This window comes from Heteronotia binoei, chromosome 3 (assembly GCF_032191835.1).
Source record: "Heteronotia binoei isolate CCM8104 ecotype False Entrance Well chromosome 3, APGP_CSIRO_Hbin_v1, whole genome shotgun sequence".
Taxonomy (NCBI): Eukaryota; Metazoa; Chordata; class Lepidosauria; order Squamata; family Gekkonidae; genus Heteronotia; species Heteronotia binoei.
In genome coordinates this window covers 114,566,143-114,592,613 of record NC_083225.1, presented here as the reverse complement: position 1 = coordinate 114,592,613, position 26,471 = coordinate 114,566,143, and the positions used below count along the sequence as shown (strand labels likewise).

The window sequence follows — 26,471 nt, the reverse complement described above, 5'->3', positions numbered from 1 at the left end:
CTGTCCTCTAAAACTATTAAAAATCACTCTGTTTAGTATTGCATTGTAGACTATTGCAGATTAAATGTGATCTATGGTAAACTAGGTTCATATGGATCTAGAACAGGTGATTTCATGGTAGAAGATAAAAGGGATGTCTGAATCTTCTCCCAGCCTTTGTTGTTTCAGTGAAAACACTTTTAGAAATCATTACTTAAGCAATTCCAATTAGTAGTTCTTTCAAGACATGTGCAGTGCAGCACAGAGTATTGCACTGCTTATTCTAAACCAGCAGACAAGTGGGGGTTTGTGGAAATTGATCTGAAGAGGAAGCTGAACATTCATAGATAACCTGCCACTATATTAAGCAAAAGTACTCCAATGTTCACTCTCCCTCTTGCTCTGCCACTGTCTCACTGTCCCCCTCTTGTTGGAGAAAAGCTTATTTTGACCACTGTGTCCAACAGAATTAGTCTGATTATTGTGCATACTCATATGTACTTTCTTCATAGCAGGGCGTTTTTTGTAGCAGGAACTCCTTTGTACATTAGGCCACAAACCCCTGATGTAGCCAATCCTCCTGGAGCTTACAGTAGGCCCTGTACTAAGAGCCTGTAAGCTCATGGAGGATTGGCTACATCAGGGCAGGCCCATAGCCAGAAAATTTTGGGTGGAGGGGCCCAGGGGCTGAAAAATTTGGCTGCTTCTTCCCTCCAGTGGCCAGCCCGCCTGATCCCAGCTCTCTCTTGCACTCTTTCTCTTGCTGTTGCTCTCTCGCTCTCCCACTTTCTGTCTCTGCCGCTATCTCACTGTCCCCCTCTCTCTTGCACTGCTGTGTTCTCTCTCTTTCTCTCTCTCGCTCTCACTCACACACACACACACACTGTCTCTGTCTCTTGCACTGCAATTCTCTCTCTCTCACACTGTCCCTCTGTCTCTCGCGCCGCCGTTCTCTCTCTCTTTCTTGCTCTCTCACTGTCCTCCTGTTTTTCACGCTGCCATTCACTCTTCCTCTTGCTTTGCCACTGTCTCACTGTCCCCCTCTCTCTTGAGTGTGCTGCCATTCTCTCTATCTGCCACTCTCCCCCTCGCTTGTCCTGGAAGAGGCCCTCCAACAGAGGGGCCCTACATAGGGAAGGATCTTTTAAATAGAGTGGCCTTCCCCCCGCCCCCTCTGTAGATATGGGCCTGCATCAGGGGTGTGTGGCCTAATATGTAAAGGTGTTCCTGCTAAAAAAGCCCCACTTCATAGTAAGTCTGAGTAGGTAACAGCAGGATTCTAGTTACCAATCTTCTTCAGATGGTACTAGCAAGAAACTTGAACAGAAACCAGAAAGGGGATGCCAACAGTAATAGAGAAAGCCTAACAAAGGACACTTGGTGTAAAGTCAGTCTTGTTCACCTTCAGACACATTTGGTAAATTTATCAGACACATCCATTTACCATTTGGTAAATTTATCAGACACATCCAGGATTCCATTTATCAGAACAATATTATTTTAAGCTTGGCTATATTATATTAAAATTAAACCAGAATGATAGTTCAAGAAAGCATCCATGTTGGACTGCAGCAGAACACCTAAACAGGTTTGAGAGTATATGCTTTTGAGAAGGGAGTTCTGACTCTTGAAAGCTTAAACCCTGAAAATCTTGTTGCTGTCTATGGTGCTACTGGACTTGAAATCATAAGAACATAAGAGAAGCCATGTTGGATCAGGCCAATGGAGCATCCAGTCCAACACTCTGTGTCACACAGTGACCAAAAAAAATTATATATATACACACACTGTGGCTAATAGCCACTGATGGACATCTGCTCCATATTTTTATCCAATCCCCTCTTGAAGCTGGCTATACTTGTAGCTGCCACCACCTCCTGTGGCAGTGAATTCCACATGTTAATCACCCTTTGGGTGAAGAAGTACTTCCTTTTATCCGTTTTAACCTGACTGCTCAGCAATTTCATCGAATGCCCACGAGTTCTTGTATTGTGAGAAAGGGAGAAAAGTACTTCTTTCTCTACTTTCTCCATCCCATGCATTATCTTGTAAACCTCTATCATGTCACACCGCAGGCAACGTTTCTCCAAGCTAAAGAGCCCCAAGCGTTTCAACCTTTCTTCATAGGAAAAGTTTTCCAACCCTTTAATCATTCTAGTTGCCCTTTTCTGGACTTTCTCCAATGCTATAATATCCTTTTTGAGGTGCGGCGACCAGAACTGCACACAGTACTCCAAATTAGACCGCACCATCGATTTATACAGGGGCATTATGATACCGGCTGATTTGTTATCATTTCCCTTCCTAATAATTCCCAGCATAGCATTGGCCTTCTTTATTGCAAACGCACACTGTCTTGACATTTTCAGTGAGTTATCTACCATGACCCCAAGATCTCTCTCTTGGTCAGTCTCTGCCAGTTCACACCCCATCAACTTGTATTTGTAGCTGGGATTCTTGGTCCCAATGTGCATTACTTTGCACTTGGCCACATTGAACCTCATCTGCCATGTTGACGCCCACTCACCCAGCCTCAACAGATCCCTTTGGAGTTCCTCACAATCCTCTCTGGTTCTCACCACCCTGAACAATTTAGTGTCATCCGCAAACTTGGCCACTTCACTGCTCACTCCCAACTCCAAATCATTTATGAACAAGTTAAAGAGCATGGGACCCAGTACCGAGCCCTGCGGCACCCCACTGCTTACCATCCTCCACGGCGAAGACTGCCCGTTTATACTCACTCTCTGCTTCCTATTAATCAACCAGTTTCTGATCCACAAGAGGACCTGTCCTTTTACTCCATGACTCTCGAGCTTTCTAAGGAGCCTTTGATGAGGAACTTTATCAAAAGCTTTCTGGAAGTCAAGGTAAACAACATCTATTGGGTCTTCTTTGTCCACATGTTTGTTCACCCCCTCAAAGAAATGTAACAGGTTAGTGAGGCAAGATCTTCTCTTACAGAACCCATGCTGAGTCTTCCTCAATAACCCATATTCATCAATGTGCCTACTCATTCTGTCCTTGATAATGGTTTCTACTAACTTTCCTGGTATTCAAGTCAGACTGACTGGCCTGTAATTTCCCAGATCTCCTTTGGAACCCTTTTTAAAGATGGGGGTGACATTTGCTACCTTCCAATCCTCTGGAACGGAGGCAGATTTCAATGAAAGATTACATATTTTTTTCAGGAGATCCACAAGTTCAGCTTTGAGTTCTTTCAGAACTCTTGGATGTATGCCATCCGGACCTGGTGAATTATTAGTTTTTATTCGTCTATCAATTTTAGGACCTCCTCTTTTGTCACCTCAATCTGACTCAGGTCTTTCAACACCCCTTCCAAAATTAGTGGTTCTGGAGCGGGCAAACACTTCTCATCTTCCACAATGAAGACGGAGGCAAAAAATGCATTCAGCTTCTCAGCCATTTCCCTATCCTCCTTCAGTAATCCTTTGACCCCTTGGTCATCCAAGGGCCCCACTGCCTCCCTGGCTGGTTTCCTGCTTCTAATATATTTGAAGAAATTTTTATTGTTGGTCTCTGTTTTTTGCAATATACTCCTCATAGTCCCTTTTTGCCTGCCTGATCACAGTCTTGTATTTGATTTGCCACAGCCTGTGTTCTCTTTTATTAATCTCACTTGGACTGGTTTTCCACCGCTTAAAGGAGTCCTTTTTACCTTTTACAGCTTCCATTACTTTGTTTGTTAACCATGCAGGCCTTTTCTTATACCTGTTTGTGCCTTTCCTAACTTGTGGTATATATTTTATCTGAGCTTCTAGGATTGTAGTTTTAAATAGCCTCCAAGCTTCCCCAAGGTTTTTGACCATATTTACCATTCCTTTCAGTTTCCTCTTCACATGCCTCCTCATCTCAGAGAATTTACCCCTTTTAAAGTTAAACGTGGTTGTGCCGGTCTTTTGGGGCAACTCCCTATTTATACAAATGGTGAAATCAATAACGTTATGGTCACTGCTCCCAAGTGGTGCGATCACTTTTACATCTCTCACAAAGTCTTGGGCATTACTTAGCACCAAATCTAGGATCGGCCCACCCCTGGTAGGTTCTGAGACCATCTGCTCCATAGCACAGTCATTGAGAGCATCAAGAAACTCGGTCTCTTTCTCTCGACCAGAACACATATTGACCCAATCAATCTGTGGGTAGTTAAAATCACCTATTACGACACAGTTTTTACGTTTAGCTGCTATCTTTAATCCTTCCATAATGTGGATTTATTAATCAATATTATTTTAATCTATAAACATCATCATTGTCATCATAATTCATCACAAAACACTATCAATCACAGCTGAATAAGCATCTAGAACAGGGGTAGCCAAATTTGCTTAATGTAAGAACCACAAAAAATAAACATCAGTTATTTGAGAGCCACAAGGCATGAATGCAGCTGAACTTGCTGTGGCCTGCCAGCTCCCGAGATGCCAACCACACCCCCGTTTAATCCACTGTGAAATTGTATATTATTGCACATATTGGGGGAGAGAGGTAGAAAGATAGCAATTTTAAATGGATTATCCAAAATGGATAATTAATGGATTATCCAAATGGATTATCCAGTGTGGATTACCCACACTGGCTGATTTGGCTTAGTGATTTCAAGAGACAAATGCCTTCTCCAAGCCAGCCGATGGCATGGTGGGGGCTTTGAGAGCCACACAATGTGTTTGAAAGGCCCATATGTTGCTCCCGAGTTGCAGTTTGGCCACCCCTGATCTAGAAGAAATGAAGAATACGTACATTTATGTAGACCTACCCTGAAGTTATTGGCCTGGGTTTCTGTTTACTTCAAGTGGTGTCATTGTTAGGCTCAGTCACTTGTTTCAAGCTATTCTGTGCACACACTACAGAGACTACATAAAACAACAATTAACTCCTCTTTCATCCATCATACAAAAGATTGTTTGCTACCCAAAGAAGTGATGTCTCCCTAGTCAGTAACTGACAGCTGGTCATCACTCTTGAGTACAGTGATACAGCCTGGGTTACCTAATTTTTAAAAGTCATTATTATTACATTTTGTCATTCACCACATTGGTATCCTGAGTCCCATCACAGAACTCAGAAGCCCTGCACACACAGCCCTCTGCGCATTGGCTGAATGCATGCAGAGGGAGAGTGGGCATGAGTGCATTGGATCCATACCCTGCCTATGCTCAGAGGCAGTGTCCACACATAGACTACCTCTTGTCATTGGGAAGACTGTACTGCAAATGTTGCTGATCCCAGGGAGGGAGCATATGCCTCTGCACATGAGTGCTGTGCTCACAAGCTGGTGGATCAGAGGGAGATGGAGGCAGAGCCATCATGTTTATACCTGCTGTCAATCTCTGCTCATTCTGTCAATGTGTAGAGGGGTTGTGTGTACAGGGCTATCCATGTAGCTATCTATTGATTTTCACTACACTCTATGGCGATAACAAGAGGTAAATTTTGTAGTGATTTGCTACCAGCATAAATATTGCTGAATAAGGAGAGAACTCAATAGAAAGGAGATTCATTGGGGTATATAGGATACTATTTACCATATAGCAGCTGTGCACATGCACTATCATCCCTGGTGTCTCATAGAAGCCATAGCTCTCACAGAGTTCTCTCAGCCCCACCCACCTGTTGTGGGGGAAGAAAATAAAGGAGATTGTAAGGAGATTTATTTTATTTTTATTTATTTATTACTTTACATTTATATCCCGCCCTCTCCGCAAGCGGACTCAGGGCAGCTTACAACATCATAAAAACAATCAATTCAATAAAACATATAAAACCATAATTTACTTATCAATTTTAAAACTATTAGTGCTGTCTTAGTCCAATCTAGGCGGTATTGACTTCTGACTATGATCGCCAGCATTCTGTAGGATGTCCGGTGGCAGCCCATTTTCAATCAACCACAAAAGCCTGTTTAAACAGTTCAGTCTTACAGGCCCTGCGGAATGCCGACAAATCCCGCAGGGCCCTTATAGCTTCTGGGAGGGTGGTCCAAAGTTCTGGTGCTGCCACTGAAAAAGCCCTGGATCTCGTTATGCATAACTTGGCTTCTTTTGGGCCAGGGGCAGACAGCAGATTTTTTGTCCCTGATCGCAGTGCTCTCTGGGGGATATATGGGGAAAGGCGGTCCCGTAGATAGGCAGGTCCCTGACCATAAAGGGCTTTAAAGGTCAATACCAACACCTTGAAGCGAACTCGGAACACAACAGGCAACCAGTGCAGCTCTCTCAGCACTGGCTGAATGTGCTCCCGTCGTGTTAGCCCCATTAACAGCCGTGCCGCAGCGTTCTGCACTAGTTGTAGTCTCCGGGTTAGCGTTAGATTGTGAGTCTGATTCAGAGAGAAGGGTGGGGTATAAATTTACAGATTTCTTCTTCTGTCTTCGGGCAGTGGCATTGGATTCCTGTCCCCATTTAGGGTGCTCAAAGTTGGTAGCTAGTAGTGCTGTAGTGAACTGCCTTATGAACAACCATGGGAATTTAAAGTTAATGTCTTTTGAAAGGCCATTTTGTGGAGAAGCAGGGAATCTCCTTACCAATGTTCCCTCTAAGCTGTGGAGTCTTGTGAGTAGAAATTCTACTTTGTGAGCTACTGGCATTAAAGTTATGAACTACTAGCATTAGGTTGTGAGCTACTGCATAAATTAGTCTGCTCTGGGACTATTTTTCATGAGCTAAGACAAAAATATGTGAGCAGAGGCTAAAAACCTGTGAACTAGCTCACACTAACTCAGCTTAGAAGGAACACTGCTCATTACTGCTATTTATGTTTCTAGAATGGTGTTATTAGTGCATGAGACAATGGGACTCCTCAAGAAGATTAAACTATAATGCTGTAAGTTCATCGCTTGCTCCAAGGAGAAATCAGTCTCTCTACAGAGATTTGAGAGGTATCACCAGCTTAAGGCATAGTATCTCAAAGCACCCATCACCTTCTTAGATGAAGCTATGGCTGTCTGCTAACCAAAACTGACCCCTTAATTTATGGCTGCAAAGTCAATGTGATCAAGGTGAAAAAGAAGGCATTTATTGCAGAAGCAACAAAATGAGTCTTAACGTTTCATTTCATGGCATCTTAAATACATGGAATAGAAATAATGCCAAAAAATTAGACATTTTCCATTTAGAGTTAAACTAATGCGGTCAGGATTTTAATAGCTTGGCAAAAAATTGCCATCAGGAACTGCCTCCCACTCTGATGAAGGCACACCACTTAATCCAACAAGTAAAACAGTCTTTCATCTGGTCTTTCAACATGATACTCACTTTCTAGTTGAAAGCCATTATACCTTGTATTGATTCAGGTAATTAGATTTGTACATTTCTTCTGAAAGTGTAATTTAGGAATGCAAAAATGTTGTCAAGCTTCTTTTAATTGAGATGCATGAGCAAGTTCCCCCCGCCCCATGTACATTTAGAGCTCCTTTCTGAGAAGGATCTTCTCTGTGTTGTAGAACTTTGATGTTTTGACTATTTGAATAGTCAAATAGTCAAAACATTTGGAGACTTAATAGGAGACTTAAACATCTCTTGCCCTGTCCCACTTAGTAAGTGGTGTGTTCACAGTACACATGTGATTGACATCTTCCTTCTGTGGACTAAAGGGGAGCCTAATAGTGCTAGCCTTCAGGGACACCTTATAGATAAGCTGCAAAATGTCCAGAGTAGGGCAACAAAGATGGAGATGAAGTCCTATGAATGTATATGAAGTTGCCTTATACTGAATCAGACCCTCGGTCCATCAAAGATAGTATTGTCTACTCAGACTGGCAGTGGCTCTCCAGGGTCTCAAGCTGAGGTTTTTCATGCTTACTGCCTGGTCCTTTTTTAGTTGGAGATGCTGGGAATTGAACCTGGGAGCATCTGCTTGGTCAGTAGAAGGAAAGACTGAAAGAGCTCGGTATGTTTAGCTTGGAGAGGAGACCACTGAGAGGTGATATAATAACTACTTCCAAGTACTTTAAGGGGTGTCATATAGAGGATGGTGTGGGGTTATTTTCTGTTGCCCCAGAAGGTCAGACCAGAACCAATGAGTTGAAATTAAATCAAAAGAGTTTTCAGCTAAACATTAGGAAAAACTTCCTGACAATTAGAGCCAGTAATCCTTCTATACCAGGGGGGTTGAACTCATTTGTTATGAAGGCTGAATTTGACACAAATGGGGCTTTGTGTGGCCAAGCCTTGTGTGCCATAAAATGTAATGCCAGGTAGTGGAGTTATAAACTTTATATAGGATACAGATAGACACTATTAAAGATATTATTTTTACTTAAAATACAAGTATTCTTAAAACTCTTGTGGTGTTTTGTTTAAAATGGAATGGTGGGGAATAGTGGGATTTGGCAATGCAATGTTTAAAGAAAAGCATAAAGAAAATGCAAAAGGTTCACAGCAGAAACGAAAAATACAAAATGCTCTGAGCCTAGGGAAACATAAAATGGCTGAGCATTGCAAGTTTCTCCCCTCCCCCGGTCTACTCAGATTGGCAATGGCTCTCCAGTGTAGTATCTCCCTTTGGCTGTGGGTTCCCAGGTTATAGTACTCACTAGGCACCAGTTCTCAGGTCCATGCAGCAGAGACAAACTGGCTCAAAGTATCAATCCTTTATTTACAAGAAGCTTAAACTGGCCCTAAACACTGCAAAAGTAAAATTGCTTTAGCTCCACTCCAATGAAATATATTGCAGCATAGACAAAGTTGCAAGGAAAACACAGAATGGATTTTCCATTAATGTCTCTGGACCCAGATAGACCAGTCTATCTGGGTGCAGAGACCTTAATGGAAAATCCATTCTGCATTTTTTTTCAACTTTGCAAGCCCAGAAGAGCTTTCAGCTGAATCAGGCAATGACAAGGCAGAAGGAGCTGGGAGCATAGTCGGCAGCTTCAGAGCTTCAAAGGGTGAGGACGGGAGGGGGAGAAAATTGCCATGGGCCTGAACCCCTGGGCAGGCTAGGTGTGGCTCACAGGTCAGGAGTTTGACAATCCTGTTCTAAGTTGTAGAGTCTTGTGAGCAAAAATTCTACTAGCATTAAAGTTGTGGGCTACTGCATAAATTAGTTTGCTCTGGGGCAGTTTTTTTCTGAGCTAAGATAGAGGAGTTCCTCAGTGGAACAGGCTTCCTTGGAAGGTGGTGGGCCTTCCTTCTTTGGAGGTTTTTAAACAGAGGCTAGATGGCCATCTGAAGCAATGATGATTCTGCAATCTTAGGCAGTTCATGAGAGGGAAGGCAGGAAGGGTTGCATCAGTGCTATTTTTTTTTTGTCATGTTCTGGGCATGGAGCAGGGGTCACTGGGAGTGTGGGGAGAAGTATTTGTGAATTTCCTGCATTGTGCAGGGGTTTGCTAGATAACCCTGGGGGGCCCTTCCAACTCTATGATTATATGATTCTGTGTTGATGGGGCAGTAGATTTAGGACAAACCAAAAACTTCACATAATGTTTAAGGAATTTGGGGGACTCACTTCCACAGGGTGTGGTGATTGCCTCTTGTTTACAAAGCTTTAGGATATTATCAGTGTGTATTATCTTAGTTGGAGCATCAAAAATACCTGTAAATTCAAGTTACTGGGCAGAGGAATGGGAGAATTCTTGGGCATCTGTGCCTCTACCATGGGCTTTCTGTCTGGCCACTATGAAAAAAAGGATAGTGGTCTAGATTGGACATTGGTCTGATCTAGCACAACTGTTCTTCTATCCATTCCTACATGCAACTCATCACATGGTGTTTGCGATGATTGCAGGGGGGAGACTAGAACTCAGCCTTTTGGAAACTAAGGAACTTAGGTCTTTAAACTTGCTTAGCCTGTTTGGCTTCTGAAAGGCAGATTGATTTTTTTTAAGTTTTCATATTCTTCAAGGATAAAATGCTGTCTTGCCCCCCTGCTGTGTCAAGGCTCTTTCAGTTCTCACCATTAAAGTTGTAGCTAGTTTTAATCCAACAAAGCTAGTCTGTCTTATTTTCACATGCAGGGGCTCTGTCTCACCATCCCCTGCCTCTTCCCTCAGAGCTGGATCTGCAATCAGTTTACCTTTGTAAACCAAAGCAGATTTAAAAAGATACCATGTGAAAGTGATCTTAGTTGCTGAACTTCATGATAAGGGTTTAGTTTTACAACCGTATTTTTTTATATAAATGATTTGGATGAAGGAATAGAGGGAATGCTTATTAAATTTGCAGATGATACTAAATTGGGAGGGGTTGCAAATAACAGTAGAAGACAGAAACAGGATACATGATGACCCTGACAGGCTGGAAAACTGGGCTAAAACCAATAAAATGAATCTTAACAGGAATAAATGTAAAGTTCTGCATTTAGGTAGGAAAAATCCAATGCGTGGTTATAGGATGCGGGAGACTTGTCTTAGCAGTAGTATGTGCAAAAAGGATCTCAAGGTCTTAATGGACCATATGCTGAACATGAGTCAACAGTGTAATGTGGTGGCTAAAAAGGCAAATGCAATTTTGGGCTGTATCAACAGAAGTATAGTGTCCAAATCATGTGAAGTGATATCGCTTTACTCTGCTCTGGTAAGACCTCACCTGGAGTATTGTGTTCAGTTTTGGGTACCATATTTTAAGAAGGATATAGACAAGCTGGAACAGATCCAGAGAAGGGTGACAAAGATGGTGAGGGGTCTGGAGACCAAGTCCTATGAGGAAAGGTTGAAGGAGCTGAGGATGTTTAGCTTGAAGAGGAGGTGGCTGAGGGGTGATATGATCACAATCTTCAAGTACTTAAAGAACTGTCATATAGAGGATGGTGTGGCATTGTTTTCTGAAAGTAGGACCAGTATCAATGGGTTGAAATTAAATCAAAAGAGCTTCCAGCTCAACATTAGGAAAAACCTCCTGACCATTAGAGTGGTTTCTCAGTAGAACAGGCTTCCTTGGGAGGTGGTGGGCTCTCCTTCCTGGGAGGTTTTTAAACAGAGGCTAGATGGCCATCTGACAGCAATGAAGATCCTGTGAATTTAGGGGGAGTTGCCAGCATTGTGCAGGGGATTGGACTCAATGACCCTAGAGGTCCCTTCCAATTCTATGATTCTATGACACATTCTAGCTGTACAAGAGTAGGCACTCAAAATGAATCGTATGAAAGCCAAGATTTAGAAGACCAGTGATGATAGCAAATATTGACTTTTCAAGATGAAGGATGAAACAGTTGACCACATGGTCAGTGCCTGCAGTAAAACTGCTCAAACTGGCTATAAAGAACATCATGGTAGAGTTGCATCTATGTTGCACTGGAATCTTTGCAAGAAGTATGCCTTACCAGCTGCCAGAAATTCATGGGAGTATCAACCAGACAAAATTATGGAGAATGATGAAACAAAGTTTATTTGGGACTTCTGATTACAAACAGAAACAGATACAAACACCTACAGCATAACACCTCTGATAGCACAATTGTAGGGGGGGGGGGGATAAGAAATAGGGTTTGGATCAGCGACATTACAATTCCTGGAGATAGCAGAGTAGAAAAGAAAGAAGAGGAGAAGATCACAAATACCAAGATCTATAAACAGAGTTAGATTGCTTCTAGGAGAAGAAGGTTACCCTCATGCCATTGGAGCCCTTGGAGCAGGGACTAGAAGTCTCAAGAAACACCTGGATATTCTGGACATTGAGCATCAGTTCAGCTCCAGAGGACAGAGTTGCTTGGAAAAGCAAGAATCTTGTGAAAATACATCTGCACTTCCCAAGAATTTTGCTGGGTCTCAAACTGCTTAACACCATATACCAGTCAAATATATGACCATGTAAAATAATAATAATAATAATAATAATAATAATAATAATAATAATAATAATAATAATAATAATACCTGAAAAACATTATTGGGGTTGATGTGTCTATTAGCTATATCATGGTATTAAGAACTCTGTTCATCTACTTCTTTCAAGTCAGTGAAATTAAATTTATAATTCTCTCAAATTTGATAAAATGGGATATATTGAATTAAGAAAAATTAATACTTCCTTAAATCCAGGTACTCCATTTTGCTTCATTTTCTATTAGAGATTTTTACTTCTTTCTTTCTGTTCCGGTTCTGTTCTGAATATCTTTGTTCCGGATATTATCAACCAAACTGCCATACTGCAATTCGAATCACTCCACGGTGAAACCATCTTCTGCCGTCTGTCAAGAGTCTTCTCCTCTGTATTCTTCTTGCCATGTTTTGTGCTATAACCAATTTGCCTGGGTGCATTCTTGCTTTGCTCATTCTCTCTGTATGCTTATCTTGGGAACTTATTAGTTAAGCTGTTTCCACCAACTTCAAGGTCAGACACTGGGGAAGTATAGATTAGACACCTGGACTGTGAAACTATGGGTAGATTCCAAGGAGGGTGGGAGAGGGTCCCGCCAAAACCTGGTTTCCGCTTTTGCTTTGCCGCGCTTGCACTTGAAAATGTAACGGTTGGGACGAGGGTTTAAAAGGAGAGTCCCTGGGCTAAGACATCAGTCTTAGCAAAGATGGTGTACTGCCTTATGATGCTTATGGAATAAACTGCTGAATTATTGGACTGTGTTATTCCTTGACTCGAGGTCCTGTCACCGTCCACACAACAGCACCATGCAGTTCTTTTTTTTTTTGTTTCCCCCGCTATTATGTGCATAAGCACATTATACGCATATGTGCATGCACATAGGTCAGAAAACATTATGTGGTTATGCGGTTATGTGCATATCACTAAGTAGTAAAAAAAAATGATGACTGTAAACCAGATGTCTGAGCTTGAGGCTCCTTTTGCTCTGGGACAGCCTTCAGACATCTGGAAGTTGGTTAATATCACAGCAGAACTATCCAGATGGAGAAAACTACAAGGTGAAACTGGACAACTCAAAAAACACCGCAAAGGAGCAGGTAACAAAATAATCCAGTTTGGAGAAGGATGGGGGGGGGGTGATGATTGACCACCGTTAATCCAGTAGAAAACAGCAGTGACAACTGATTAAACTGTGCATCTGAACAGGCCCTTGCTTTGACACAGCAGCCTCTGGACCTCAACAGTAACTCATATCTGTTGAACAGGGTAGTTAAAACAATAATGTTTTTAGCATTAGACTTTTGCCAACACACTGACTTTGAACCTGGTTTATTTGTAGCTTTTAAGTATCAGCAACTTAAAAATAACACCAAAATAAGCCAGCAAGACCCTCAGGGGATATCACTATACCATGGACTTGAAGTAATGTAAACAGACACTGAGTCAAGAGCAGATCAACAGCCATCAGGAGCTTGAGAAACTTACTGTTTTAGTTGCCTGGTAGTGAAAACACAAGGGGTCCACAGTGCCATGACTGGTGATTTGAGTTTAGTTTCTTGAGTCCTATATTGTGCAAACTTGGCATAAGATAGCAAAATAATGATAGTGAAAGACCAGTCTCAATGGCAGAGGAACTGTGTTTGGGCAAAAAGGAGGCTATTTATTTCTCTTGCTAATGAAGACAGAGTACAGTTATGAAATCTTGCTGCGGCAGTTGTTTTTGAAGAGACATAATGTAATGTGATTTATCCTAAAATAAAGATGAAATAATATTGATGTGACAGAAGAGGGCTTGCTATAGTAATGCATCAATGCATCACAAGATCAGCTTTTTAAGTTCAGGCAACCATTAATATCTTGTTCTCTTCTGCATTTATATCGTACATTATTAGCATGTAAAAGACATCGATTATGATGCTTCAAGTAGACATTATGATTTATAGTACAGATGAACAGTTCATATAATTTAGCACATCATCAGAGTGAACCTGTTATCATTTTCAGAATATTTGGTGCAAGCTCATAGCAGTAGTAAATTCAGACTTTCTCCCTGTCATTTACAGTGCCATCCTAAACAGACTTATTCTCTTCTGAATCCATTGAAGTCAATGAGATTGGAAGGGTATAACTCTATTTAAAATGACACTGTTAATGCTCTTTTAGTCCACATCCTGAGTATAATATCTAATAGTAATGTAACTGCATATAATTAAATTACAAAAAACAGACACTCCTTTAGAGAAGGTGGAGTCTCTTGGTGGAACCCCTAAGTAAGCCTATAGCAGGGATGACCAATGGTAGCTCTCCAGATGTTTTTTGCCTACAACTCCCATCAGCCCCAGACATCAGCCATGTTGGCTGGGGCTTATGGGAGTTGTAGGCAAAAACATCTGGAGAGCTACCGTTAGCCACCCCTGGCCTATAGTAATTAACCAGCAGCAGAGGGAATCAGGACTGATGAGAAAACCATGACTAATAAGAACTGAATATGCCCCAGGAACACAGAACATTTAAAACACTGTCAGTTAAAGGGGGGGGGGGGGATATTAAATTAGCCTGATAGTTAATAGATTAAAATTAGCCACTCAGAGGCTTTGGAATGCTTGGGATGGGGAGGGGGATTGGGAGGGTGTTCAGATGGGATTTTGAATTGTTTACTTTGTAACAAAGTATTATTATTATATAGGTAAAGGGACACAGAAAAGGGGAGGGGGTATTGAAATTAGAAAATCATTAATAACAGTTATTACATTTTGTCTTTGTTGAAGACACAGTTCCAGTATTTGAAACATATTATAAAAGTGTGATATCTTTTCCACTTAATTTCTCCGCAGTAATTTCTCAGACTGTCAATATTCTTTTTTTAAAAAGATCAAAATAAAAAATATACCCAAGCATGACAAGTTATAAACAGATTAAAATAAGAATTTCAAAGTAACATATATAATTCTTTTTTTCTTAAAATGTACTCTACACATTGCTTACTTGGTATTATTAGATATAGATAGATAACATACTACAAATAAGGCCCATTGTGAAGAAAAATACAATAGGCTGTAGAAAGAGGCTCTGGGCAAGTGCCCCCCCACCCTTGCTGTCTTCCCACCCACCCAAATGAAGGCATTCACTTCCCCTCCCCACACCTCAAGGGGAGTTGATCTCTACCATCTGGAGAGCAGTTGTAATTCTGAGTGATCTCCAGCCCTCACTTGGAGTTTGGCAACAATGATTCCCAGGAGGAAATGGCTGGTTTGTAGGATGGAGTCTATGGCATTGTCCTTCTCTGAGGTCCCACCCCTCCTCAAACCTGCCCTCTCTAGGTGCCATCTCTTAAATCTCCAGGAATTTGCCAAAGTGAAGGTGGCAACACTGGCTGTCGTAGGGGGGCTGTTGCTGAACAGGAACAAGCAGCCAAGCCTAGTTAAGTCATGCTAATCAGGTGACATCAAGTCACCCAGAGGGGGCTGCCACGCCTAGGATAGCCTCCATGTGGAGCCTGAAGATCTCCTGGGATCACAACTGAACTTCAGACAACAGATCTCTCTCCCCATCTTGGAGAAAACAACTGCTGTGTAGGATGGGCTCTGTGGTACTATAGAGGGCTCTCCCTTTACTGCCTAGCAACAGCCTCAGGCTAGTAGCTTCCCCAGTGGCCCAATCCTTGTCTGTCCTGGGACAAGGCTGAGAGGAGGAGGGAGGGTGGGAGTGACAGGAAAGAGGCGGCTACCATTACCTCTGAGGAAATGCTCCTGGCAGGGCCAAGCCTCGCCACCTAGTTGTGTTATGTGTGTAACTAAAAAACTGCTAAGAGACACCATAAATTTTAAGCAACAAGATAGTATAATGTAGAGGTCAGTGGTGTTCTGACAAAGCTTGCGCATAGAACTTCAAATAGACAAGAGCGTGTAGCAAAACAACATTCACAGAAGACAGTTCAAAAACAGTCTTTCCAAACACAAAGGAGTAACAATATTCCAGTATTTAGTCCAAAGAATTAAAGGAAGCCCTTCCAAAGATGTCTTTTCAAGATATGAAGACGTTTCATCCATCTTTCTTCAGTTTGGAGGCTTATTTATCACTGGAACCCAATCTTTACAATACATTCATAGAAGACCAACAAGGTTCAGAACATGTCTGTTAGATTTCCATGTTCTCTAGTTGCATTATGGCAGCAATTGTGGCTCCATGGCTATCTTGGTAGCCTCTAGTGACTATATGTGCTGGGAGGCTGTCTATGTGGACTGTTGATGGAGCAGCAGAGGTCTGTTGCCAGCAGTGGCCGTGACGCCTTTTGTGAGGCTGCAGTAGAGCGGCAGCCCTTTCTGAGGCCAGTTGACAGAGAGGACAACAGAGAGGTGTCTCTCTCTGAGGTAAGACTGTTTTGGCAGTTTGTTCAACATTCCCAGGCCTGCAGTAGGTGGGGCAGGGGAGTCAGCAATTGGAGGCCATCGATGCCAACTTAGCCATGATGGACCAATGGTTTATGAAATGCACTCCTAAGCCATGTGGAGACATCCATTTGACCACCACCATTAGGGAAATATATATCTATATATATATGATACATAAAATTACATTAATAGTGAGTATAATTTCTCCCTCTCTATATAATTATTCCAGGAGGTGCCTTTTAAATAAGATAATACAGGCTAGTAATCAATTATTAACCTTGACCATAATATGCATAGTAAGCTTTCAATTTCTGCTTAAATTCTTCCATTTGTATTTTGTTTATTGAGTTAGTTAACTTTGCCATTATAGCATATTCAGCTAATGTATCACACCATGCTTCTTGCATTGCACAATCTTCTGTTAACATATATCTAAGTAATTCTTGTGATTTTTTTCAACATTATTGGGAGTCATTCCCAGTAACACTGTTTCTAGATTCAATGGGAATTTAATTTTAAGGATTTTCTGAAATTTCTGCATGAATTTCAGTCCAGTATTTCTGGGGGGGGGGGGGGGTTAGGACCACCATGTGTGGCAGAACATGCCTTCTACTTTTTTACATTTCCAGCAAGTTCCTTTTTATAATGCTTGTCCATTTTGTGGATCTCCATTGGAGTAAAATACTATCAGAAGAACATCTTGTACCAATTTTCTTTTAAGGCCTGACAGGCTGTAAATTTAATACCATCATTTTTGTGGGGTTTTCAGCTTGTTCCCTCTAACAGTGAAGTAGATAACTAAATAACTTCATATTAAATATTAGATTAGTTAAATGGTACAATCAAGAGAACTACATATTGTAGGCTAACTACAAGTATAAAGAAAAATAATGACCATTCCTTCACCTTCCCCAGAAGAGACAACTGCCCCAAATAAAGAGAAAAGGGACTACACATGTATGAGTCTGTCATATTGCCATGGAATGCCAGCAGGATGAAGGCTCTGCCCCAAACTGTTACTCTGTACCTTTGCCATTAAGCTGAAAGGCAAACCAGGGGGAAAGAAGAATGTGAGGTTCCTCTCTTTCTCTTTAACCATCTACTAGACCTTACGCTGTGTCTGGTCAAGTTTGAAGCAAGAATCAACTTCTTCTTTCACTGACTTGCTTCAGCACAAGATCTAATTGATTTTCCTTTGTCTCTACTATCACAAGGGAGGTACAGAAGATTTTCCTTCACCCACGTTAAGGAGATCTTGCAAATCAGAGAGGTCTGTCCTTGCTTAGCAGGGCTGTCTTGGATTTAGCATGAGCTGTGTGGGAGTCTGCTGAGTTTCTTATGCTTCAGGAAAGGTTCACATGAATCTCCTATACCTATGCTCACTGATGAAGCTTGCAAAGCAGTGTTGAACTCCTGCTTGGCAAGATACTCTGGGCTCCATACAAGGTCTGGGAGATATTTAGGGTTGCCAGGTCAAATAGGAAATATATGGGGACTTTGGGGTTGGAACCAGAAGACTTTACCATTCCAAATAAATAAATAAATAAAAATGTAGCATTGCAGTTCCACTGAATACAGTTTTCATTTTCTCCTCCTCTTTCTTGCCTTTTTTACTGCACTTCCACTAAATGAAAGTGAACATACACACACTGACAAAGCAGCCAAAACAAACAGTTTTCATTCATAAGAACATAAGCGAAGCCATGTTGGATCAGGCAAATGGCCCATCCAGTCCAACACTCTGTGTCACACAGTGGCCAAAAAAAAAAAGTGCCATCAGGAAGTTCACAAGTGGGGCTAGAAGCCCTTCCACTTTGCCCCCCCCCCCCACAAGCTCCAAGAATACAGAGCATCACTGCCCCAGAGAATTCCAACAATATGCTGTAGCTAATAGCCACTGAGGGCCTCTGCTCCATATTTTTATCGAATCCTCTCTTGAAGCTGGTTATGCTTGTAGCCGCCACCACCTCCTGTGGCAGTGAATTCCACATGTTAATCACCCTTTGAGTGAAGAAGTACTTCCTTTTATCCGTTCTAATCCGACTGCTCAGCAATTTCATTGAATGCCCACGAGTTCTTGTATTGTGAGAAAGGGAGAAAAGTACTTCTCTACTTTCTCCATCCCATGCATAATCTTGTAAACCTCTATCATGTCACCCCGCAGTCGATGTTTCTCCAAGCTAAAGAGCCCCAAGCATTTTAACCTTTCTTCATAGGGAAAGTGTTCCAAACCTTTAATCATTCTAGTTGCTCTTTTCTGGACTTTTCCAATGCTATAATATCCTTTTTGAGGTGCGGTGACCAGAATTGTACACAGTATTCCAAATGAGACCGCACCATCGATTTATACAGGGGCATTATGATACTGGCTGATTTGTTTTCAGTTCCCTTCCTAATAATTCCCAGCATGGCGTTGGCCTTTTTTATTGCAGTCGCACACTGTCTTGACATTTTCAGTGAGTTATCTACCACAACCCCAAGATCTCTCTCGGCCAGTCTCTGCAAGTTCACACCCCACCAACTTGTATTTGTAGCTGGGATTTTTGACCCCAATGTGCATTACTTTGCACTTGGCCACATTGAACCTCATCTGCCACGTTGATGCCCACTCACCCAGCCTCAACAGATCCCTTTGGAGTGCCTCACAGCCCTCTCTGGTTCTCACCACCCTGAACAATTCAGTGTCTTCTGCAAACAGCCACTTCACTGCTTACTTCCAACTCCAAATCATTAATGAACAAGTTAAAGATTTGGAGTTGGGAGTAAGCAGTGAAGTGGCTAAGTTTGCAGATGACACTAAATTGTTCAGGGTGGTGAGAACCAGAGGGGATTGTGCGGCACTCCAGAGGGATCTGTTGAGGGTGGGTGAGTGGGTGTCAACGTGGCTTTTGTGATCTCCTTGGGGCAGTCACTGGAGTTGCTGAATGTAACAATCTGCAGTATTTTCAACCAGTTTAAGGAGAGAGAGGTCTAGGGGATGCAGTTTTTCTATATCCCATGATCAGGTACTAGTTAACTCTTTACTATGCAAACAGCTTCTGAAAGGAATACAGAATGAACAGAAAGACTGGGCTACCTCTTTCACACACTTGTGGCTCTGCCTGCTCACCCTGCCCCCATACAGCTTCTTTCTTGCTGAGATTTAAAGGCACACACCCCTTCCAAAATATGAGGAATTTGCAAGCTTCTAACCCTGCCTGAGATCTAAAGGCACATCATGGCTGTTGGGGTGGGGCTTCCTCCCACTGACTAGCAGCAGGGAGGAGCCTGCACAATTAGGGGATTCCCCACCAGGACCTAGGGACTGGCAAGCCTAGAAATATTTATGTGCCTTGCTCAAAATGGCCTGTTGAGAACTGAGAAACTTCCATATAGAGTGGATGGAATGATCAAGCCTTTAACTACCTTTAGTGTTAAAAGATAGAATCTTTGAAATTCTGACACAAGATGGCGGGCACAACTGCCAAATATCTGCTGCAGGAGGAGGAACCAACCACAAAACAGTTGCCACAGGAGGCAGGGCCAACCATAAAATGGCTGCTGGAGGAAGTGTAGACAACTGCATAATGTCTGGGAATGTGGTTATGCATAAATCTAATAATAACTCAGTATTTCCATCAGAAGCTCTGTTTTACAGGATGCCTTTTTAAATTAGCATATTGCTATAAAATATATACACACAGCTTGCCTTTAGCCACCAAAGCTGAACCTCAGCAATCAGCACTATAGATTACACAAGACTACTGAGATTCAGGATTAGGAAAGCAAAAACATATTTATTTAGTTTCTCTCAGCAATTACCTGCTTTACACTAATGGACTACAGGAGATTTCCCAGTTTCTAAAGAATCCCTAATCTGTAGAAATTGATGTACTGAATTTTCAGTCTATTTTTTCTTGTTCTTGCTCATAGTTAGTTTGCTATTCCCACTACTCTTCACAGAGCTTTGAAATATTAATTTTGTTCCCCATTTCCACAATCCCATTTGGATGGAAGTCACAGGGATTTTTTTGTAGTTATCTTCCAGAATCATGTTCTGGCAATAAGTACCAGATCACAACTGCTTCTGTAATGCTGCCAGAACTAATCTAAAAGAAGAAGAAAAAGATGGGACATGGCAAAAACCTTGTGGTTTGCAACAGCCATTTATAGAGTTCTACTGCTTGTTCATTAAATTAATATAAATAGCAGGGGTTTTTTCTCATTTTGGATTTGGAAAAAATATTTAATAACCATGCCTACATTCCAACTCATATTTCATGCCTCTGATATGGTACTTTCTGACATTTCATACACAATGTGGTGGATCAAAATATCTTTGATCTAGCATATATTTTCATGGGAAACAAGAAAAATAAATTAGAGAATAATCTGGTTATTAAGGAAGTCGGCTGGGCTTAACATTTGAATTTGCCACACATTTCTTGGTTTCCTTGAACAATTTGGGTGTCCTTGGATTTGTCCTTGGCAAAAACAGAACATATAAGGAGGGTATGAAGTTCCAACCTAGGATCAGCATAAACAGTTAATTTCTTTAAATGTAACTAAGTCTTCAGGGCCAGATGAATTGCATCTAAGGGTTCTAAAAGAGCTTCCAGATGAAATTTCTGAGCCTCTGGCTATTATTTTTGAGAATTCTTGGAGAACAGGAGAGGTGCTGGAAGATTGGAGGCAGGCGAATGTTGTCCCCATCTTCAAAAAGGGGAAAAAAGACAATCCAGGTAACTACTGACCCATCAGCTTGACATCTATACCTGGAAAAGTTTTAGAACAAATCATCAAACAGTCAGTCCTGGGACATTTAGAAAGAATGAATGTGTTTACTAAGAGCCAGCATGGTTTTCTCAAGAACAAATCATGTCAGACTAATCTGATCTCTTTTTTTGAGAAAGTGACTACCTCGCTGGATCAGGGGAATGCTGTAGACATTGTTTATCTTGATTTCAGTAAGGCTTTTGATAAGGTTCCACATACTATCCTTATTGACAAGTTGGTAAAATGTGGTTTGGATCCTGTTACCATTAGGTGGATCTGTAACTGGTTGACAGATGGCACCCAATTCGCTTGTGAATGATTCCTCATCCTCTTGGAGAGGAGTAACAAGTGGAGTGTCTCAAGGAACTTTCCTGGGACCTGTTTTGTTTAACATCTTTATAAATTATTTGGATGAAGGAATAGAGGGAATGCTTATTAAATTTGCAGATGATTCTAAATTGGGAGGGGTTGCAAATACAGTAGAAGACAGAAACAGGATACAGGATGACCTTGACAAGCTGGAAAACTGGGCTAAAACCAATAAAATGAATTTTAACAGGGATAAATGTAAAGTTCTGCATTTCGGTAGGAAAAATCCAATGCATGGTTATAGGATGGGGGAGACTTGCCTTAGCGGTAGTATGTGCAAAAAGGATCTCGGGGTCTTAGTGGATCATACACTGAACATGAGTGTAATGTGGTGGCTAAAAAGGCAAATGCAATTTTGGGCTGTATCAACAGAAGTATAGTGTCCAGATCATGTGAAGTGATGGTATCGCTTTACTCTGCTCTGGTAAGACCTCACCTGGAGTATTGTGTTCAGTTTTGGGCACCCCATTTTAAGAAGGATATAGACAATCTGGAATGGGTCCAGTGGAGGGTGATGAAGATGGTGAGGGGTATGGAGACCAAGTACTATGAAGAAAGGTTGAAGGAGCTGGGGATGTTTAGCCTGGAGAGAAGGCGGCTGAGAGGTGATATGATAGCCCTCTTCAAGTACTTGAAGGGCTGTCATATAGAGGAGGGTGTGGAATTGTTTTCTGTAGCCCCAGAAGGTAGGGCCAGAACTAATGGGCTGAAATTAAATCAAAAGAGTTTCCAGCTCAACAGTAGGAAGAACTTCCTGACAGTTAGAGCGATTCCTCAGTGGAACAGGCTTCCTCGGGAGGTGGTGGTCACTCCTTCCTTGGAGATTTTTAAACAGAGACTAGATGGCCATCTGACAGCAATGAAGATCCTGTGAATTTAGGGGGAGGTGTTTGTGAGTCTCCTGCATTGTTCAGGGGATTGGACTAGATGACCCTGGAGGTCCCTTCCAACTCTATGATTCTATTATTTAGTCTGTTATGTATTGTGTCTCTTTAAGAAAGAATTGTTACATAATTATGAGTTTGGTTATAGGCAAACAAAAAATAATCACGATATAGATTGATGTCATCTTTATCAGTTGGTTGAGGCATCTCTTTGTTGTTTTGCCCTGTACAATTACTGCTAAGAGCACTAAGTCTCCATCAATGTAGTATTGGAAATAAAGAACTGGTGGATGATGGTCAACCTGATACTATGCACATGTTGCTACCATGTAAACAGTTTCTGAAGCAAACCATGCATCTAATATATAGCAGATGTTTCTAACTATGAGATATGTTTGTTTGTTTGTTTTAGGTCAGAAGGTATGCTACGGTGATTCAACACATCCCTGTTACAAGATAGCTTATTTCCATGATGTGTCCAGACGTGTGGGTTTCCAAGAGGCCCGCCATGCCTGTGAAATTGATGGTGGTGTACTCCTAAGCCTACAAAGTGAAACAGAACAGACACTAATAGAAAATATGTTGCAGAACCTAACAAAGTCAGGCCATGGGATTTCTGATGGTGATTTCTGGATTGGCCTGTGGAGAAGTGGAGAGGGCCAAGCTACTTCAAATGCCTGCCCTGATCTTTACAAATGGGCTGATGGAAGCACTTCACTCTTCAGGTGTGTGTGGCTTTTCAAAGATGTTTGGTCTAAAATATAGCCAAGAGTATTTAGGACTGGATTTACAATAGTCAAATAAGGTAGCTACATAAGATTGAATACAAAATATATATCACATTCAGATTCTCACCATGTGATGTATGTGGAAATTTTGCCAGAGCTATAGCTAAATGAATATTATCTCCCCAAACTTTGCTGTCCTGCCGGTTTTCCTCCATCTTTCTTTCCTTGGGCATGGATTCCTTCTTCTCGCTGATCCTTGGAAACTTTTCATCTTTTCGCAGCCTTCTCACATCCTCTGATAAGGCTCCTGTTTCTTTTCTCTTTCCCCTTCAATCACATCCAGCTAGTCCAACTATATTGCAGTGATGCTAAGATCAGGACTGCCATGCCATGCCATGCCTAACAATTGGCAGGTGGCCATGACATTTTCTGCATTATTGTGTCATTTCTGGGGAAGATGTGAAAGTGATGTAGGGCAGCTCTAAGAAGCATCAGAAAAATTATAATTATTCCTAGAGCTATGCCACATATCTTCTGGATTTTCCCCAGAAGTGATGTAGCAGCACAATGACATCAATTTTTTCTCCCACTGCTCCAAATGGCAGCAGGCAATTAGGGCTGCTGGGAGGAAGTCTTCCACTATGGTAACTGTAACTTGGCAGCTATAACTGAGATTTGCACAATAATTATGGGAATGTTTGGACAATATGTCAAGTAAGTTCCTGCATAAACAGTTGAGTTTGCATTTGTTAGTTCCAAACCTTGGAAGAGCTGTTTTTTTCTAGATAGTAACTCTGAAGGCTGGATAGTAACTGTGAAGGCTGTGACTCAGGTAGCCCAGGCTAGCCTGTCTCATCAGAAACTAAGCAGGGTCAGACCTGACTAGTATTTGGATGGGAGACCTCCAAGGAATACCAGGGTTGTGATGTGGAGTCTTCACATTTATATATAATAAATAAATGTGAAGGCTGTTGCTAAACTCTGCATGTTTACACATACTCTTGAGCTTTTGTTTTTCAGACCCATTAAGCAAGACAGTCTTTGCTAGGTCCTTTAGGGACAATTCTTATGTGAATTTCTATGTCTGAATGTGGATATAGGAATGGTGTGACAAAGAAGCACACAACAAATAGTAACAGGAAATAATCTACCTTGTAATTCTCTTTCCAATAACAAATATGCTTAGAATAGCCAAAGGAGAACAAGAAAGGATCAGATTAGCATACTTTTGGTTGAAAGATAGAGTTGTTTCCATTTTTCTATAAGCTTTATTTTTTTGTTCAGCTCTGATATGGCAGAGAGAGTCTGTTCATCCTTATGAAGATAGTGTTCTTATTTGGGGAGAATTACATTGAGGTTCTGAGGGAAGTGTTTATCTCTAATTATGTTGACAGGCCCCAGGTCCCAGTGGGGGATCTCTCTGTTTTGGAGGCTTCTCCCCACTGTGAACCAACTAGTCAGTGGGGGAAACCCATTCCCTAAACAGAGACATGGCAGTGTGACATCTCTGATGCAATGATATCATCCAGAAGTGACATCATTGTGTCAGGGGTGTCATGCAGGGAACACTCTGGTTTTTAGGCAAACTTTATAGGTTAAGTCCAATTTTACCACAGAGTTTGCCTCAAAACCAGAGCATCCCCCACGTGATATCCCTAACACAATGATGTCACTACCAGGTGATATCATTACATTGGGAACATTGCACTATGTCTCCATCCACCCCCAGAATGCCCCCCCCCCCAAATCTCCCCAACCAGACTGGTGAGGGAATCTGGAAACCCTATCTCTAACCAAACCTTTATGGTACTTTATATTTTATTATTAAGCATAAAACTATTTTGGGTGGAGAAGTGCTTGATTTCAAAAGATGGGGAAAAACTGGTAGGAAACAATCCAACTTTCTGGTGTAATTTTTGTTGTGTTTGTGCATTATGTCAGAAATTGGTATACAGATGAACCTTCCTGTGGGAGTGAAGCATGTGTTGTGATGTATCATCAGCCGACTGCTAATCCTGGCTTGGGAGGGCCCTATCTTTACCAATGGAATGATGACAGATGCAACATGAAGCACAATTTTATCTGCAAGTATGCTCCAGGTAAGCAATGTCAAAGCCAATTTTCACCTATCATTTCTGTTTAACTTTCTAACATTTGGTTGTAAATTGCAGCTTAATTTAAAAATAAAATTTCCCCTTTGTGTTCCTTACCACACTGTTTCTTTCCCACCTCTTGGCAACCCTCATGTCTTCACTGTTCCCTGCTTCCTGCTCACCTTCCCTCCTACTCACCATCAACAACTGCCTTTTATCTGCCCCTATCTATTATTTATTTATTCTATATTCTGCCTTTCTTCACAATGGAGACTCAAAGAGATTCAGATATCATTCTCCTGTCCTCCATTTATATCCTGTGAGGTAGGTTAGTTGGAGAGAGTCTGACTGGCCCAAAGGTCACCCAGGGAGCTTTCATGGCTGTGTGGGTATTCAAATCTTGGCCTTTCAATCCTAATCTGAAAATCTAACCACTACCCTACTTCATGGGTGGCTCCTGTTGTAGTGGCAAACAGCCAGTCCTGGGTGACTCATAACAATGGATAGCTGTGTTAACATGTCTGTAGCTGTAGAAAAGAGTAAGAGTCCAGTAACACCTCAAAGACTAACAAAATTTGTAGTGGAGTATTAGCTTTCATGAGTCACTGCTCACTTCTTCAGATACAACTAGAATGTGAGTCCATCTGTCCTATATAACAGAAAGTGGAGTGATTTCTGATGCCAAACAACACTAGCAAGCAGGAGCGTAGCTAGGGCTTTGGGGGCCTGGGGCCCAAGATTTATGTGGGCCCCCCTATGTGTGTGCACGCTGCCAGAAACAGGATATGATGTCACTTCCGGTGATGTCACTTCCGCAAGATGGCCACCACTTGCGAGGGAGCCCTGCTGGAAACAGGAAGTGATGTAACTTCCCCAAAATGGCCACCACTTGTGGGGGGGAAACAGGAAGTGGTGTCACTTTGGGGGCAGCACCCCCCCCCCAAGATGGCACTGCTGGTGCGATCTAGATCATGTGATTGATAACCTGATTAACCCTCCGCAGTCCTTCGGCTGTTTGTGCGGTGCTTCGAAGCTTTCCAAATGTGCAGCCTGTCACACCCCCCCGCTTGAGTCACCGCTCTGCCATGGCAGCTGCTGGGCCAGACACCCTCTCCGCCTCATCTACCTCGCAGGGTTGTCATGAGCATACAACGGAAGCAGGGGAGACCACGCAAGCCACTCTGCACGCTCGCTGGAAAGAGAAGCTCCACCGTTGCAGACAGAATGAATGGCTCTCTTACGAGGAGGCTTTTTTTTAAATGGAAAAAAAAAAGGACAGACCATTTTTTAACAAAAGAAAACTGCAGCCTGCAGGGCTCAGCCCATCGTTCCACCTCAGCCTGCTGCTTCTCTCCCCCCCCCCTTAGATACACTGAGAACAATAGACACCCCTGAGAGAGCTGGAAGAGGTGCAGCAGGCCTCAGAGGCCCAGCGGGGAAGGTGGCAGAGGCACTGGAGGAGGAAGTCGCGCCAGGGGATCCGCCAGCCGGC

At 42.1% G+C, this 26,471-nt stretch overlaps 1 protein-coding gene across 10 annotated transcripts in view; it reads left to right on the top strand.

The window, feature by feature from the left end:
• Positions 1–26,471, top strand: part of CHODL (chondrolectin) — a 57,844-nt gene that overhangs the window by 17,860 nt on the left and 13,513 nt on the right. For all 10 annotated transcript variants that reach the window (XR_009555194.1, XM_060234398.1, XM_060234397.1 and 7 more), the window contains exons 2-3: positions 22,571–22,883; positions 24,828–24,985. Coding sequence is in view for 9 of the 10 variants with exons in the window: in XM_060234398.1 (XP_060090381.1) it covers positions 22,571–22,883; positions 24,828–24,985 (471 nt within the window). In the remaining variant the exon portion in view is untranslated. The remainder of the gene's footprint in view (positions 1–22,570; positions 22,884–24,827; positions 24,986–26,471) is intronic.